General features: G+C 39.9%; 1 protein-coding gene across 3 annotated transcripts in view; it reads left to right on the top strand.

The window, feature by feature from the left end:
• The window catches only part of GRAMD4 (GRAM domain containing 4), a 78,112-nt gene that overhangs the window by 47,752 nt on the left and 12,897 nt on the right, over positions 1 to 17,463 (top strand). For all 3 annotated transcript variants that reach the window (XM_048300006.1, XM_048300004.1, XM_048300005.1), the window contains 7 exons: positions 3,341 to 3,461; positions 9,817 to 9,878; positions 11,795 to 11,927; positions 12,397 to 12,422; positions 14,284 to 14,375; positions 15,914 to 16,005; positions 16,920 to 16,968. In XM_048300006.1, coding sequence (XP_048155963.1) covers positions 3,341 to 3,461; positions 9,817 to 9,878; positions 11,795 to 11,927; positions 12,397 to 12,422; positions 14,284 to 14,375; positions 15,914 to 16,005; positions 16,920 to 16,968 — 575 coding nt within the window. The remainder of the gene's footprint in view (positions 1 to 3,340; positions 3,462 to 9,816; positions 9,879 to 11,794; positions 11,928 to 12,396; positions 12,423 to 14,283; positions 14,376 to 15,913; positions 16,006 to 16,919; positions 16,969 to 17,463) is intronic.

Genomic DNA, 17,463 nt, shown 5'->3' with positions numbered 1-17,463 from the left:
GAGGGAGAAGTCTTATTTTGGATAAAAATTAAGTCATATCATAGAGAAATAAAGAGATGTAGTACATTGCCACTTCAGCAGCCAATAGATACTGCTAATTTCTATTTTGTACCCAGAAAAAAATGTTGTTTTCTGTTCTCTCAGGCCAATTATTATTTTTCTAGACTGTTTTCTTTTTCTCGCAGATATAACAGCCAATGGCAGTTACCAAGTCTTACTTTCTCAGGATGTTTTCCCTGTTTTCAGACTATTTTTCACCTTTTCAGGTGATAAGCGGCTGTTGTGGTTCCTTGTTTTTGTGCTTGTCAACGTTATCTCAGGGTGTCTCAGGTTTCCAGGTACCTGGCTATGCATTTCAGAGAGGCCAGCTCCACTTCTCAACAATGCTTCTGGTTCCCAGGCCTAGTTCCCAGGCTTGCCAGCATTTTCTCTGTCAGTATTTCAGCAGACACTTTCTTCTTTTAGTAATTTCCCCCCTCTAACCAGGTCACCTTTATGGCTGCTCACTTCACCTGAATGTCCAGCTAAGACATGCCCTGAGCCTCTAGTGATACTTTAATGTTTCTTGCCCCGGAGAAGATAGTGGGCTGTGATGAATATGCCTGGGAAGGAAATTATGGAAGCTGATTAATCTGGAAGCTAAGCTTGGCCTTTTATGTTTTACCCTTTGTGTGTGTGCGGAGTGGGGAGGATGTTTGAATTTTGACTGTCTGAAGATGAAATCCAAGGAGCACTCCATTCTCATCATCAAGGAGGGTAGTCATCTGTAAAACTCAGTAGATAGGTACCATGGTGAAATGTTCATACGGATTCTTCTCAGGGGTCCGTGACCTCTGCTCTTTGTAGCCACCTTCACTCATTCTGCAGGAGGACTCTTCAGGGATAGAGAAATTTGCTCTGAAAGTGCAGTTCAGTTTGGCCAAATGGTAGATTATTTCAGGGGACAGAGCAAGGAAGAACTTCCCCCCCTTCCCCTCTCTGTGGCTTCTGTTGCTTAGCAGATCTAAGAGTATTTAACTAACTGAACACGAAGGTTTTACAGTGCCAGACCACACTGCTGCCAAAGTAACAACAAATACTGCTTTAAGGACTTAGTGGGGTGGATTTGAATTGCAGTCATGTATGGGAAAGTTAGGAAATGCTCTGAAATGTGAAGCTATGACAGTCCTTAAGGATTGGATGTTGTTCCTTTTTTTGGTTTGTTTTATAGGAGTTCTGTCTCATTCACTGTGCACCCTTCCACTCGCCTTTTTCCATAAAGAATATTTGGCACTGCTTGTCCTCTTAGTGGTCAAATTTCTGGAGTTTTTGTTTTGGTTTTAGTAGTACAAAATGTAGTGCAGTCAGAGCAACAGGAATTAAGGAAGCTGGAAGATCTGACTTTCAAGGACATTGAGGTTAATTTATAATGTGTGTGGTTTTCTTATGTACACAAAATGCATAGTCACTTCCTCTTTAATAAAACAAAAAATGCGTAATGAAGAATTTTTTCCCTTTAATGGTCTTGAGAAGATAACATCTCTATCAAGCTTTGGAACTTTCTGTGATATCTTCATGATATTGCACAAGCTCCAATGCTTTTGAAGTGCAACAGATGTTTCCCCTCAGCTGTGTGCAGGCCCTTGTTCTGGAACAAGGTAAGCCCTTGAAAGTAGGGTGAACTAATTATAAATGTAGTTTTCTTGTTGGATTTAAAATTCCTTGTGGATACATAATTAGGGACAGCTCCATGTATAAGTCTGCCCTTATATCCATATCTTTGCATTTATTTACAGGAGAGACAATACCTGCTGCAACAGTGACATTTCTCTACCCTACCCTTGGGAATTCTCAGTTTTAGTTGCTGGAGGACAACATGGTTTCTGTGCTCCAGCTTTTCTTCCCAGGGTCACTAACCATCTCTCAGTGGGGAGATGGGTAACAGCACTCGTTCCTCTTTGGTGGAGTTCGGTCTGCAGCCTCACGGTGGAAGCCGTTTTGTTGTCCCCTTGATTCACGTATCTTATTCCCATCTCTCCTAATTTTGTGCTCTAAAGCTCTTACTGCTGCAGGACAATCTCCCACCAGCAGATGAAGTGATTGGACACATTGCACAAGGGCCTCCTGTAGGGCACAGAGAGTGTATCAGTTCCTCTGGACATTTGCACTACAGCTTCAGACCTTCTCAAGAAGCATAATGATTGGAGTCAGAGAGGCTCAGACACCAAAATTCTCTGATTATCAAAGATTTAGATGGCAGTATGTGAAAAGAAACAAAAGAGGTTGTATAACAACCCTCTGGAGGGTACAGCATAGTATACCAATCTTGTAAAACAATGGGAAAAGCCTGAACCCCTGTGTCTGTGATGATAGTGGAATTAGCAAGTATTTTCTGTTCTGGTTTGTTGTAAACTTGAAATACACCTGCTGTTCTACTATTGATTGTTATGATTGAGCTTAAAAACCAGCTCAAAGTGTAGAGTAAATTTTGGTTAAAAAAACAAAAAAAAGGAGATTCCCAGTCTTATTTTTGTCATGTGTCATGTATGCCTATCTGGGAAAAATTCAGTAGTAGTGACCCCATTTTAGCTCTAGAGTGAAATAAGGTCATGAGCAAGGACACTGCCAGTGACAAAAAAGCAAGGCTAATTAGCCACAAAAAAGCCTTATGCATAGTTGATACTATGTTGTGAGAGTGTGTATGTGTTTGTATAAGTAAATATATGAATATATTTGTATATCTAATTATTACATGGAAGTTAGTAGGGCACAGTATAACCTTGGAAAAGTGTAAAAATTTTAACTTAGCTTCTTGTTCCACAACACCTTCTTAAAATTGTAAGAGGCTCATAGAAGGACAATCTGACTTGGTGCCAGAAATTGATGGGCATGGGTTTATATGGCATCATACAACTTCATGTGAGTTCATGGTTTCGTGTTTGCCTGCCCATAGACATGAGGGAAAGAAACAGATACTTTTTTTTTTTAGTTGCTGTTATGACCACTGGATTTAGTAATAGACAGCCTTTCCTGCTGATTATTTCTTTGGGGAATGAAGAGTATGTTGTGTTTAAATAAAGATAGCTTGTACCAAGGGCTTGTTTTGCATCTTGAAAAGAAAACTTTAGAGTTGTTTTCCTCCTTGCTTAACAATTGTAATGAAACGTTTTGTACTTGATACAGCTGTGTGCTTTTTATGAAATCTGTCTAGCCCTTGAATACTTGTTTTTTTCTGATGAACATATTTGGTATAGCATGGATAAAAAAATCTCCCACACCTAATCTGTCATAATTAGATTTTAAATTTCTTATAGAAATACTTCAGGGTAACTAAATCTTCTTCTTCTTCTTTAATTAACAGAGGAGGAGCTCAGGAAGCTGAGAGAAGAAACAAATGCTGAAACGTTAAGGCAAGAGCTAGAAAAGGAACGGCAGAGGAGATTAGAACTAGAACAAAGAGTCAATGAAGTACTTAAAACAAGGTAAGAGAAATATCTTCACTGTAAAGCTGAAAGCCACTTGAGATCTCTGTCTGTCTCTGGGAAGTGCTGGTGAAAGCATATATTTCCAGCCTAGGTGCTCTTAAAATAAATTAGTAGTTCACAGAGCAAGCAGCTGTTTATGTGTTCCTGTAAAACTACATCATTAACATTCATGTACGTGTAAGTTACTTGGCCATAGCTGTAGCTATGCTGTAGCTACATGACGCTTTCTAGCTGAGATACTCTTCATTACACCTCTTCTGATGCACCTCCTCTGGGATCTTGCCTGCCTGGAGCTACTGAATGCCAGAGCCTTTGCCATGCCATTGCATATGCTTTGCCTTTTCAAAACCTGTGTCTTCTCCTGACTGCCCAGTCCTCGTTACTCCTGTTCTAGCAGCAGCAATGACGTCTCAGTGCCACAATTCCCTAAATGCATGGGAGTAACTGGAATTTGAGCCTTCCTTGCCACTGCAAATGACAAATGGAAATACCTGCCCCTAGGTCCTTTCAGCATCGAGGACATCCATCTTGATGGTGCAAAGCATCAAATTTGATGTTTTCTCTCCTTAGTCTGCTTAGCTACATGGATCTTAAGGCCATAGCAGTTGCTTGGTGGCCTGGTTGGTCTAGACCACTTGTGTACGTAGCTGCCCATGTTATCTTCCCTGACAATAGCTGAGATTACTGAGCAGAGCTGCAGGACCTGTGGCTCACCACCGAGTGCTGTCATCAGGAGATAGCACAGGCTGAATTGGTGGTCACATGCCAGTTACTTAGAGGTGACAAGCAAGAGCAAACAGGCAAAGGGTTTTGCTTGGATATGTGGCTTCCCAATGCCATGCAAACTCTTCCCAGCCTCCTGCTTCCTTCTGTACTCAAGTGTAAAAATATCTTTCTGCTCAGGCCAGCAGTCCATGTCCACTGGTAGCAATGGAAGTAGGAGCTATTTATAGGAAACATATGAGCCTAGTTCCTTTCTGTTGTCTGTTTACCTCCTGCTCCTATGGAATCATAGAATTACTTAGTTTGGAAAAGACCTTTAAGAACATCAAGTCCAACCATTAAGCCAGCACTCCCAAGTCCACCACTAAACCATTCAGTCAAGGGCCACATCTACATGTCTCTTAAATACCTCCAGGGGTGGCGACTCAACCACTTCCCTTGGTAGCCTGATCCAGTGCTTGAGACCCCTTTTGGTGAAGGAGTTTTTCCTAGTACCAAATCTAAAACTCCCTGGTGCAACTTGTTTGAGTGGACAGCTGAAGAGGACCCATTGCATGCTGAGAGTATCTGTTAGCTCAGTAGCAGCTGTACAAAGCAGCGAGCGTTGTTTCCTACTGCTGGTAGATGAAACTGATGCTTAAGGAAAGGATACTTTCACGTCTGGGACTTGCTGCCTTGAAGAAGTTGCTTGGGATGCAAATTCCATATGCTTGTCTTTAGTGCTGGCACAGGCCTTTGGCTTTGTCCCGAGGGCAGCTGTGCCTGGGCTCCAGGCTGTGCACAGAGGAGGGGGAAAGAGATCTTCTCATTGCTAGGCATCCTGGAGGAGGATGAGGAGCCATCTTCTTCTGCAGGAAGGTACTCATCGTCCTTCTCTGTTTCAGACTAATAAGGCTGACTCAGAGTCTGATCTGGCCCCCTGGAGCTTATGAGTACAGGTTTTACAGAGAAAATAGATGGAATGTCTTTGTTTATCAATATATGTGTCAACAACTGTGCCTTGTTGGATTGTGGACAACAGCAAATCTCTAGCAGGAGTGACATTGCTAAATTAAGGTAGGATGACATGGCTCCCTGGGTGTTGTATTCCCATTTAGATATCCTAAGGATTACACTAGTCCTGTCATCTTGAGTATTGCACTTGGGGATTACATTCAGCCAATTATCCTCTCTACCCAAGTGTTTCTCTGACTAGTCTTACTACTATTTCAACCCTTTTGTGACAGGCAGGATAGGATATGTAAGGTGACAACAAAATAAGACTTTGAAAATTTTTCAGTTTCTACCCAGGAGGAGAAAAATTTGGTTGTCCATGATTTTTCCTTAACTTGTGCTTCGTTGTGTGAAATTCTTCACTGCTTACTACATTTTGCACTTCACTGTGGACATTTAAAAATACTTTTATTAGGACTACAGGTGAAATGTGGGCTTACATAGTCAAATATGTAATAGGCTGAATTTATGCCTGATGGAAATTTAATTTTATTAAGCAAAGTAACTGCAGGAAGTTCTATCCGCTTATGTCAAATTCACCCTGCTTCTAAGGTAATTGTTTGCGCAATTTAAAAATAGATATTCATATGGTAGGGGAGGGAGCAGCTTTGTGGTACTTAGTTGAAGGCTGGGGTTTGCATGTACTGTTCTTTTTGCTTGCAGAATTCAACTGCTAATGAAAACCAAACTATGCTGTGGTATAAGAAAGAAATTATTTTAAAAGTTGAGTATTCAAAAGTATTTGTGAGGCAGATCAATACATGTGGCAGTATAAAACATGGTGCAAAATGTTTGGCAACGAGAAAACAAGTTCACAATCTAGATTGATACTTTTTTTCTCTAGTGAAGATCATGGGCTTCCTTCATTAAGGTCGCAGTTGTGCACAGGGAAGAGGGTGGAGTGGAAGAAGAGGATTATTGGTGTTTCTGTTTGTCATGGTGTTTATTCTTTGTGTATCTGAATATTCAGAAATCTAGTGGCCTCAGTTGAAGTTTTCCACAGTTCAGAACATCCGAGCATTTGGTACGGCAGCTGAAGCTTATGACATTTTGCTAATGGAACGATGCATAAATAACCTGGAATAGTTTGTATGAGCTGTTGCTGCCGTATTTTGCAAATTGTGAGCTGCAATCACACAAAAACAAAATAACAAAAAGTTTTGCAACAACACTTACCAGCAGCCTGTGACCTATGCAGCAAACCTTGTTATTAATATCATTGTGAACTATTTTTACAAGGACCAGTTGGACAATGCTTCTGCATAAGTCACTATTCCTTCATTGTGGATGAGAATATAAACGGCTTCTGAAATGTTTGATGTATTTTAACAGGAAGGAGATGGAAAACATGAAAATTATTTAACTTGGTTTTTTATCAGCTCTTCAGAGTAAGAAGCCATGCATATCTGAAAGATACATCTTTAAACTAGGCTAAGAAAATATCTGCTTATTTTTGCATGTATGAGGTTGGAATGTGTTTTTGATGGAAGTGCATGCACCTTTAGGTTGCTTTGAGCAGTAGGAAAGGTGTTAACAGCCTTGAATGTCTTCTACAACAGTGGTTGAAAAACTGGTGGTTGGTCGCTTGTGAACTTGGAGTTAGCCTGTGGGAAAATTGCTTTGAATATGTCTGAGAACATCCTGGCAGTGACTGTACCTGTTGTGTGCAGCAACTCTGGTCTGCATCCAGTTTTTGGGGGACTTTGTTGATTCACACACATCTCAACTTGCAGCTGTATTCAGGGCCTAATATGCAGTGGTCTTCAGTGTCAAGGCTCCCTTAACTTTTGTGTTATACTTGCAATCAAAAAAATAACACTTTGGTGTTGTTCTGTGGGGCAGCACTGAATGGACACTGCATCAGAGTGTGCTAGTTGCTTTTGAGTGGTTCGTGTGTCCTGGTCATGAACAGCTCTAATATTCATTAATATTGATGCTTCCCTGACCTCAGTATATTAAAAAAAAAGAGAGAGAAACAAAAAAAAGCAGTTTGTGTTTGTCTCTCCCACTGTCTGAGGCTGCTCTTATCTGTTTCAAACAGCCTGTGCTTTAAATGGCTGCAATCTCTAGTTGCATAAAGATGACCTAGCTTCATGTTGGGGATGTGTTGGTGTGACCAGTTACACCCTTCTTCTGGGTGGAAAGTATGGTCCAAGAGGAATTAAAGCAGCTTGTTTTCTTAGGTTCAGGCTGCGGTTAGGAAGCCCACATAGGAACACAGTGTTTTCTGGGACTATTTGTGTTTTTCAGCCTTTTAAATCATCTCTGGCATTAAGAGTGGTTCAGAAACGGTTGGAAAGATAATTTCTCCCTCTGTCAGTGGTCCTGATGAGCTGGACGGTTCAACATGACCTGGTTTTGGAATCGAACTTCCCAGTAGGTGTGCAAGCCCAAACAATGAATTCTGAGCTTCCTGGCCGGGATCTGTCTGAAGTGGCTAATTTTAACCTGATTCACAGGTGCAGTAATGAGCTGTCATTAACCTGATGATTCGTAAAGGTCGGGTTCTTCATGAGGAAGGAGTAACAGGCAGATGGCAAGTATGACATTGCCAAAAAAATGAAACAAAAGCAGCAAGGAGGGCCAAAGCCGACTGTCATGTGCTCCTCATGGAGCCCAGTAAGGCTTCTGTGCAGATCTACTTCTTGATAAGGTTTTCTTGATTTTTTTGCCCAAGAAACATGGGGAGTAATGGTGCTGTGCTGTTTCTGAAAACACATCCCAGCATGCCAAAGGAAGACACAGCTGGAATGGGTTGAGTAACTGGCTCCTGCCTGCTTGTGAATGACAAGCTTCCTTATGCGTGTTGCAGGATCCCCACTGCAACACCTTTCCACCTAAATATGTCTTCAGCTTCAGTGAAACACAGTTCCAGTGACAGATTTCAGATGAAAATGCCCAGCTATATGTTGGAACCATCTGATATGCTGATAGAGGAAAACAAGACACCACTGTATAATAGCTGCTGCAAATTTCATCATGTTTATTGCTGTCTTTTGAGAGCTGGAAATGGAGGAGATGCAAGGGTGTGGGAGAAGAAGCAAAGATAGGAGGAGTTTTTAGGTGAGGAACCCGTGGCTTATATAGAAACTGGGGGAAAATGGCACAGGAATCAAAGTTAAAGTTTAGCTAAAGAAAATAAACTGGTGACATTCCAGGTGGAGTTTGAAAAGAAGAGTTGCTGCAAATGCAGAAGCCATGGGGAAAAGTCCTGACGAGTCATGAAAGCAAGTGTCTTTCAAAGCAAAAAACATGGAATTCAGCTCATCCAATAAATATCGAGGTGTAATTTATAAATCAGTAAATTACTTCTAAATGTTCTTTTTAGAAAAGAACAAGGGTGTGAAAAGCTCATTAAGAATTGGGAATGCTTAGGAAGGAAGGGAGGTAACAAGTTCTGTAGTTTCTCCATCATACTCATTGATGTATGGTGATGTTGAGACAGCACACATTAGTAATGACCTTTTCCATGTGCAGACAGTACGGTGAGATCTTTTCCTAATGTCCTTTCTAGAGGAACAGCAAGAGAGAGGATGGTATGTCCGTCTGTATTGCTGCAATCTGCCCAGTGCAGTGGGATCCCTCTTCTTGCTCTTCATTTGCTGACCATGTTTCACTTGATTCCCTTCCTGAGGAGCAAAATATGAAAGGAACATTTGAAAGTACCTCTATTGCCTGATGGGTGATCATGAAATTGCACAACTGACACTTTCTTATTTCAAGAAGTAATCTTTTCAATCATACAACTCCCTGTCAAAGTAAAGCTTGCTGTGGCTGGTGATATGTTGTCAAAGCTCCTGCTTCATTAGAAAAATCTTTCTGTATGACATCTACATGGATGACTGAAGACTTTGGGGCTGAAGCCTGAAGTATTCTCAAGACAGGTTGGCAGTTGGAGGCTGTGTGCAAATGTACTGTGAAGCCTTGCACATGTACAGAATGGCAAAAGCATTTGCGTTTTAAAAAATCTGTTCACTTTAATGGATGAGAATATTCTTGACTCATTTTGAAAGGTGAGACCAATGATGCCTGCTTCTTGACATATATTTTAAAAACATTTTTGTTGCAGTTTTTTTGGCTGTTTCAATTTTTCAAGTTCTTAAAGATATTTCTCAAATTGGTTGTGATTTTGAGAGCTTACAACTAACATTTAAAATCATTCTTAACACCTGTTCCTCTTGTGAAGTTGAGTGGTGTTTGACCCTAGTAGCAATGGCAGAATTCAAGATTCATATGTTAAATAGTGGTTTTGCTCTACTCCAGTGGTTATCAAGTTGTGAAACTGAATCCCTTTTAATTTATTACTGTGGGAAGAGTCATGGCTGAATATACCACACAAAGACATAAATAATGCAAGAAATTTGATACTACATTGCTGAGTAGTTGTAAGATGAAATTGAGCTGTTGGTGACAGGAATGGCTAAACCCCACCTCTCCTCACAGAGGATGGCATTTCCCAGGATCCTAAGTGCAGTCAATAATTTAAATCTTGTGAAAGAGCGTAAGCTCGGTTTTCTCTTGTCATAATTGTATAATCTCAGCTATGGAAACCATGGAGGTTCTGGTGCTTGCTTTACCTAAAAGGGAAAAAATTCTTCCTCTGTAACATTTCATGTTGTTTCTGTTTTCTTAGTAGGGCAGAAGAGGTGCCTGCAGCTCAGCAACCTGCAAAGCCACAGGCACAAGCCAATGGAACAGGTGAGCTTGGTTGGTTGGATCTCTGGCAGAACTAAGGTTGAGCTGGATTTTTTTTCTTCTTTTTTTTTTTTTTTTTTTTTTTTTTTTATCCTTATGAGATCAAACTTTGCTTCTGAAGAAGCTGAATAAGAGTGACCATTCAAGCAACTTCTCTCTCTGGACATGATTCTGCGTTTACTGTTTGTAGTTGACTTTGCGTACCTGAGCTAGGAATTTATTGTGTATTGTAAAGCCTTTAGGTATGTAATGAAACCTGTTGGCTCACTTCATCATTCTTGCGTGCCTTGCTGATCCTTGACTTACCAGAAAACCACGTGTAATACATAGAAAAAATGTTCTATTTTGTTCTCAGTTGCAGAAGTTTGTTATGCCACTAGCCATATTACTACTTCCTTCCTCTAAAAGAGGAGACATTCTGGAGAAGGAGTAAGCTTAAGAGTTATTAATTTTTTGGGCACCTACGCAGTCATCTACATTTCTAAATCTGATGCTTATTATGAATTCAATAATGTAGTGATTTCTGAAAGAAAAGGCAACAGTCTAATTCTCAAAATTTCAGTACACTTTAACTTTCCTCTCTACACCTTGTGATTGAGACTAAGGCTTTTAAATCTGTGGACTAAACCTGAAATTTCTCCTCCTGTACTTCCATATTGTCAGTGCTTTCTGTTATGTGAACTACAACCTGACATTTTTTTCTCCTGTACACTCAAAACTTCTTTCTCAGTACTTTCTGAAGTATTAGCATGTGGGAAGCTACCTCGTATTTTTATTTTCGAATGGAAGTGTTGTCTCAGCTGTAAACTGTCTTTTTTTTTCTAGATTTGTTTGTAAATCATTAATAAATAGTTGAATTTATTTTCTGAGCACCAGTGGCTTTTTCTCAAGAGCTTAAATGCATCATTTTGGCTGTTGTAATTGGCTGTTTAATCTTCCATGCCTCTGTTTAATCATATATTAATTTCATGGAGTTCTGTACTAAATTTGGTCCTGGAGTAATTATGACCAGTATCCTCTTTGTGACATTGCTGTGTTGAGCTACGTTTCCAAATAGTCTGTCTGTTTCTTCTAGACCACAATTTTGAGTTACAGGTGATTGTTTTGTTCTCACGTGCTGTGCCTTAAGGCTTTTACTCTGATACTGTTTCCATGTTACCCCTATATTATATTTTTCCACTGAAACTGACATACAGAAAGTGTGTGTCACTTCATTATTTTGCGGTGTAAGACTTCCCAGGTAGTATTATGACTGTATATTCCATATGTAGAAAGTGGCACATGCAGCATAATTTCTGAGGCCTGACTTTAGAAAAAAAGAAACTGGAGGTTTTTTTGTATAATTCTATAATGACACACACACAATTTTTACAGACTATCAGTGATTGGAAAGTGAAAGTAAAACTGCCTCTAGCAGAATCTTGCTTGTGTTTCAGCCTCCTTTTCCTGTCAAATCTCTGTGGCTGTGAGATGATTGTCCAGCTTTCTGCTGGAGTGTTTTGCTTTGCACTTGCTTTTCTCAAGGTGACCCTCCAGCACAACAGGAGCACTGAGATTTACGTCAGTCTTTTGTTCACAGAAGTCTCTTAACCAGAAAATGTTTTTACTGTGTTTGCTAAAAATGATTGTTTTTAGGATGTTTTACTCTTTGTACTTTGGGTAATACAAGATGCTTCCATGTACTATCCTAAGACCAATGCAGGAGTCACTTTTAGTCTTACTTTACCAACTTAATGCAGTTGGGGATCCTGTGCAGTGGCAGAAGTAAATTGCAAATTTCCACAAAGGCTGTTGGTGAAGGACAGGGAAGCTGTACAAAGTCTGCTTGCCAGCAAAGCATGGTGTGTGGGAACAGGGGCTGCCATTGGATAAAGATGTCTTTTAGCATTATCCTGATACTTAGTGCTTCTCTTTTACAGATAAGCGTAGTCACACAGTCTGCTCGAGACTCCAAAAGTGGTTTTGTGACAAATTTGGGGAGTATCTTGAGGACTTCAGATTTCAGCCGGAAGAGAATACAGTGGAAACAGAAGAGCCACTTAGTGCTAGAAGGTAAATCCCCAATGTCATTGTGAGAAATTGTTGGTGCCTTTACAAGTTGCTTTTTTTACCTCACTTTTTTCTTTTTTAACCAACTTTTTACATGGTTTGAGCAAGTGTTTCAATAACAAATAATAAGACCAAAAATACAGAACTCCCTCAAAAGCTTTGTGAATGCTTTGGACAACATGAAATTTTATCTGCTGTCTGAAATAAAGTAAGATTTATATTACTTACCAGGTTTTGTCATATGTCTCCCAAAATCTATGAACGTAGTTAGGCTGGAGAGCTTTTAAACTTCTGTTTTCAGTCTGATGCAAGGTAGACTGTATTAATTACTAGAAACAAATTCTGTAACAGGCAAGAATGAAGCTTTATGCACATGTAGTTTATAACTCTGAACAGTATTTCAGGTATCAAATGTACACAAGTGTGCACTAATTGTCTTGTTAAAAAGTTGCTTTTATCCATTATTTTTCAGGTTGACTGAAAATATGAGAAGATTAAGTAAGTACTTAGCAGTATTTTATTTGTTGTATTCGTTTTAGTTTCATCTGGGAGAATACTTGTGACTTGTTGTCAGTGGTGTATGTGCATTGCCATCAGAATACTTTTTAAAGAACAGTATTAAACTTAAGCTTTGGGTGGTTCTTAACTTCCACTAGATGAGCCACAAATTCTAGATCCCTGTTGTCCGAGGTGCCTGACAGTCACTCAGAGCTCTCCAGAACCTTGGTGTCCCCAGTGATTTCCAAGTCTTGCTCTTCTCTATGGGCTTGGTGTAGGGTACTGGAGCAGAGCAGATGGAAGCAGCACTTGAGTCCATGACCTAGTCCAGTGCCTTGGGTGTGCCCTTCCACTTACTTGATCTGCTGCTTTGGTTGTGCTGCTGATGCTTAAGGAAATCTAGTCCTAGTTGCTTAATTACTTCACATAGGAAGCGTGTTGAGGATAGCTGAGTTTCAAGCCAAACAAACTAGGACAGCAAGTCAGAGGCTCTCTTGAAGAAAGACTTGAAAAGTTGAGTTCTACTGCAAAAGAGTGAGAGCTTCTGAGACTCTCTGTGCAGGAGGTATGATCATTCTTATCATCAGGAAAGGCAGAACTGGTGTGATCCAACAGAGAAAGCAGAGGTGGTCTTGCAGCAGCCCTCTCCTGTTTCCTTGTGTTCCCTAGCCAGTTTGCCCAAATAGTAAAAGGGCGTGGAGGAAGAGGGTAAAGGATGAGAGGGTTTTAGGGAGCTGAGGAAGAGCTCCTCTTGCTCTTGCTGGCTGGATGTGCCTGTGTGTGAGCCTCTCCCAGCACAGGTCAGTCTCCCATGCAGTGACAGCAAGACCAAAGGTCTACAGAGGAGGGAGACGGACTTCTTCAGGGAGCCATGTGCTGTGTTGTTTGGCTTAGGGAGAGTAAGCAGCAAGGTGCTACCAATGGGTAGAGTCCTGCAGAGATACAGCCAAGAGATCTAGCCTGGCTTTAAGCTTAACTGATGGACAGCAGCAAGGGAGGGAAGGGCTCTGGCTGTTGTCTGCCTAGACTATAGTAAAGCCTTTGATGCTGTTTTCCACAGCATTCTCCTGAAGAAACTGGCTGCTCATGGCTTGGACAGGTGTATGCTTTGCTGGGTAGAAAACTGACTGATGGCCAGGCCCAGAGAGTTGTGGGGAATGGAGCTACATCCACCTGGTCACAAGTGGTGCTCCCCAGGGCTCAGTGTTGGGGCCAGTCCTGTTTAATATCTTTATCAATGATCTGGACAACAGGATGGAGTGCTCCCTGTCAGTTTGCAGATGACAGCAAGTTGAATAGGAGCATTGATCTGATGATGGGTAGGAAGGCTCTGCAAGAGACAATCATTTAGGGACATGGTTTTGTGGTGGATTTGGCAGTGCTGCGTTAATGATTGAAGCCAATGATGATCCTAAAGGTCTTTTCCCACCTAAATGATTCAGTGATTCTAAGTTGTTCCTTGGTGGCTTGTAATTCAGTCAGGTTAATGTACATTGGTTTTCAGTGAGACAAACTGACCTGTGCAGTGGTCTTTGGGGTAATATGAACATGGCTTGAGAACAAACTGCTTTTAGCATCCAGGATACCCTTATAAAGGATGTTGATTTTTTTTTTCTTTGTCTATACTTAAGAATTTAGACATAATCTTTGTCTTGGATAATACTTTAGTTTTTGGAAATGCATTCTTTAATTGTTAGTTACATTAGTAGGTTTAATTTTTTTTTCATTTGAATAAGACTTTTTATCATTATGTGTCTTGAGTATTCCTATCGTTTCCTAATTTGGTTGTTGATAATATACAAGTAATTTAACCACTGCCAGCTAATGCTAACAGTTGTGTTTTTTCTCCACTTCTGTTTAGAGAGAGGTGCCAAACCTGTTACAAATTTTGTGAAGAATCTTTCTGCCTTATCAGACTGGTATTCTATCTACACTTCTGCTATTGCCTTTATTGTAAGTTATCCTACTTCTCCGGGAGTAGTAAGAACTTAAAAAAATACATTATTAGCTGAAATTTGTTGAAACTGCCATATCTGAGTAGGGGTTGTGCTACAGTTCAAGTTATATCAAATAGTGTAATTTCATTTAACACAAAATACTAGTAGTTGTCACTTCAATTATATATAAAGCCACTTAAATTGTTTATCCTGGGTTTCTTGTAGCATAGTTTTGTAGTTGTTAAAATAATTTAGAACTGTCTGGGTATTGTTCTCTCCTTTCTTGTTTCTCATCTCCCAGTCCTGGTAATTTGATGGTTACTTCAGCCTCTGCAAAGTTTCCTCTTGTCTGGGGCTGAAATGCTGATAGTGGTTAAATTTGATGAGAAGTTACTGTCCTCATTGTCCCCAGGGCTCTTTGCCATTCTTTAGGATCATACTGATGAGAGGCAAAATGCCTTGATTTCAGTGGAGCTCAATGTGAAAACATCAGGTCTGTGAGCTACGTTCAAGCATTTCTATGCTATCTTAATGAGGTTCGATGCTGCAAAGAGGCATAAGTATCTAGTGGAGTTTTGATTTGTTTCTTTTCCTCCTGTAGTTAATTAAATGATATAAATTCTTTTGGTCATAGTGTCTATGAAATGTATTTCTGTCAAAGGAATTACTGATAGGTGCAGCTGAATGAACCTGTGTGTGAAAATGTCACACCCTGAAAATTATAGACCCTATGCTATTTTGCATGGCACAGCTGAAGGAATATTGAGGAGGAGACTTCCCTCCCTGTGCCCTCTGTCTGTCCCTTCTCCATATCTGCTGAATGTTCTCTTGCCTCACCTGGTAAGCCCATTTTTCAGATAAAAGCTGAAAGAGGAAACTTGAGCTGTTTTTTTGAAAGCTCTGGGGCCTGGGAGCCAGAGCGATGTTTCACTTTGGGGTTATCAGTAAAAACCCTAGTGTGTCTCACAGAGAGACTGTAGTCTCCATTTTCAGAAGCTGGGAAGGGAACAGAATGCCTTTTGAAGCTCTTTGTGTTTGTACTTGTTACATAAAATAAAACCTGTTTTCCTGCAATCTTTTTAGTCTTGGTAAAAATTTGGGATTTAATTGACCTGAAATAATAGAGTGAGAGTTTATCCTGTTGCCCAGTATGGGGCTAATTGCTCTAACTCCTCTTCTGTACCATGGCTTCTGTGCCATTGCTGACCATGCAGCAGATTCACAGACTTGAGGGTTTACCTATTTTTTTTTTTTTTTTCCTCCTACCCCTTCAAGTAATTGTAGTGTGAAAATACTCAGTACTCTGAGGCAGCTGAGAACTATTTAAGTGTCATCTCTGGAGTTTTGGTTCATTCTTAGTTTTGATTTTGCATTCCTGAGTGCAGGGCCATTGTTAGTCGTGGAGTGGCTAAAATTTATTAATTTTTTTAATATGAATTGCATGATTCTGAGCCCAACAGCACAATGGGAAATGGTATTTCATGCAACTCACTGTACCCCAGTTTGTAATCCGCATCTCTCTTTGTTTGTTTGTTTTTTCTTCTTAATCTGCAGATTTACATCAATGCTGTATGGCATGGCTGGGCCATTCCTATGTTCTTATTTTTAGCAATTTTGAGGTTATCCCTAAATTACCTCATAGCCAGGTATTTGCAAAAATACTAGCTTACTCTCTTAAGTAATGCTTTGCTTGAAAGATGTTTTGTTATTCTTGCACTGAGTTGTAAACTGTTACCTTTTCTAATATTGTGAGTTACATTTAACACAGTGAAATTCAAACTCAAATATCCTTAGTGTCATTGCTCAGTTTCTATAATCTTTTACTATTATTGGGAATTATCTTTGTATCCTGTGGCTTGGGTTATCATAAACAATGATGCATGCTTTCAGGCAAATCCCTCAGCACACTAAAATTCTCATATAAAATTCTGTGGCAATTAGAGTACTTGGAGAACATCAGTATTGAAGCCTGCTGTTTTTCCCGGCAGAGAATGTTCACCTAGGCCTAAAATGGCAGTTTTGCCTTTTTCCATAGCTCTTCACATACTTTATTCAAAATATCTTCCATTTGCAGATTCAATCTCTTCTAAAAATTAAGTCTGAGGGGTGGGTTTAATGCACCTTAAAACGTTATGCCTTAACGTGCATATTGTAAAATAATTTTCTGACTTCTTAATTGATACTTTCTGTTTGACATTGTATTCCCTGGAAAATGCTGGTAGCAAACAGGTTTCTGATTAAGTTGATGTAATTTTGTTCACATGAAAAAATAAGAGAAAAATATTCCTAATCCTTTACTCCATGCACACCATCAACTTCTGTTGTAAAACACAAGCAGTGATTCGGTTTAGTATCTACTTAACTAATATTTTTAAAACTAGCGGTTGTTGGCCACTTGTGCTTGTGTTAATGTTGTGGGTTCTTCATTCATTTGGGGATTATATTACTTACTTCTAAACCATAAGTGCTTATTGCAGAAAACTGCTTTTCAACCTTTTACAAATAATCCGTGTTGGTGGATGGAGTTCTTGCTCTCTTTAACTATTTCCATAATTTCTAGGGGTTGGAGAATACAGTGGAGCATTGTGCCTGAAGTTTCTGAACAGATGGTAGGTCTTTGATCAGCTTCACCTGTACACCTACAGAAAAAAATTGCACCTTTAAACTCTGTATCTGTGTGGGCAGTTGTGGCAGGAAGGAAGAGCAAGGTTCAAGTAAAGACACTACTTTTTTTTTTCTCTCTTGTAGTTTAAAAGTCTTTACTAACAGCACTCTTAGGTTCAGATGCTTCACCCTAAAATATTCCAAACTTAAAACACATTTCTGAAATGAATTTTAACTTATCATCTTGGGACAAGTTAGGTCCTGTGGGATATTTGAGAAGTCTTGCATTCTGTTTTCTTTAAGAGCATCAGGTCCAACTGTTAGTGTAGCATTGCCAGCTCCATCGCTGGGTCCAGGTACATGTCCCTAAGTGACAGATCTAAGTGTCATTTAAATACTTCTAGGGGTGGTGACTCCATTTCCCTGGACAGCCTGTTTCAAGGCTTGACAACCCTTTTCATTAACAAATTTTTCTAAATAGCTGATCTACATCTCCCCTG

This window comes from Corvus hawaiiensis, chromosome 4 (assembly GCF_020740725.1).
Source record: "Corvus hawaiiensis isolate bCorHaw1 chromosome 4, bCorHaw1.pri.cur, whole genome shotgun sequence".
NCBI classification, from domain to species: Eukaryota; Metazoa; Chordata; class Aves; order Passeriformes; family Corvidae; genus Corvus; species Corvus hawaiiensis.
The sequence above is the reverse complement of the archived record's forward strand: the minus strand, read 5'-3'. Positions and strand labels throughout refer to the sequence as shown.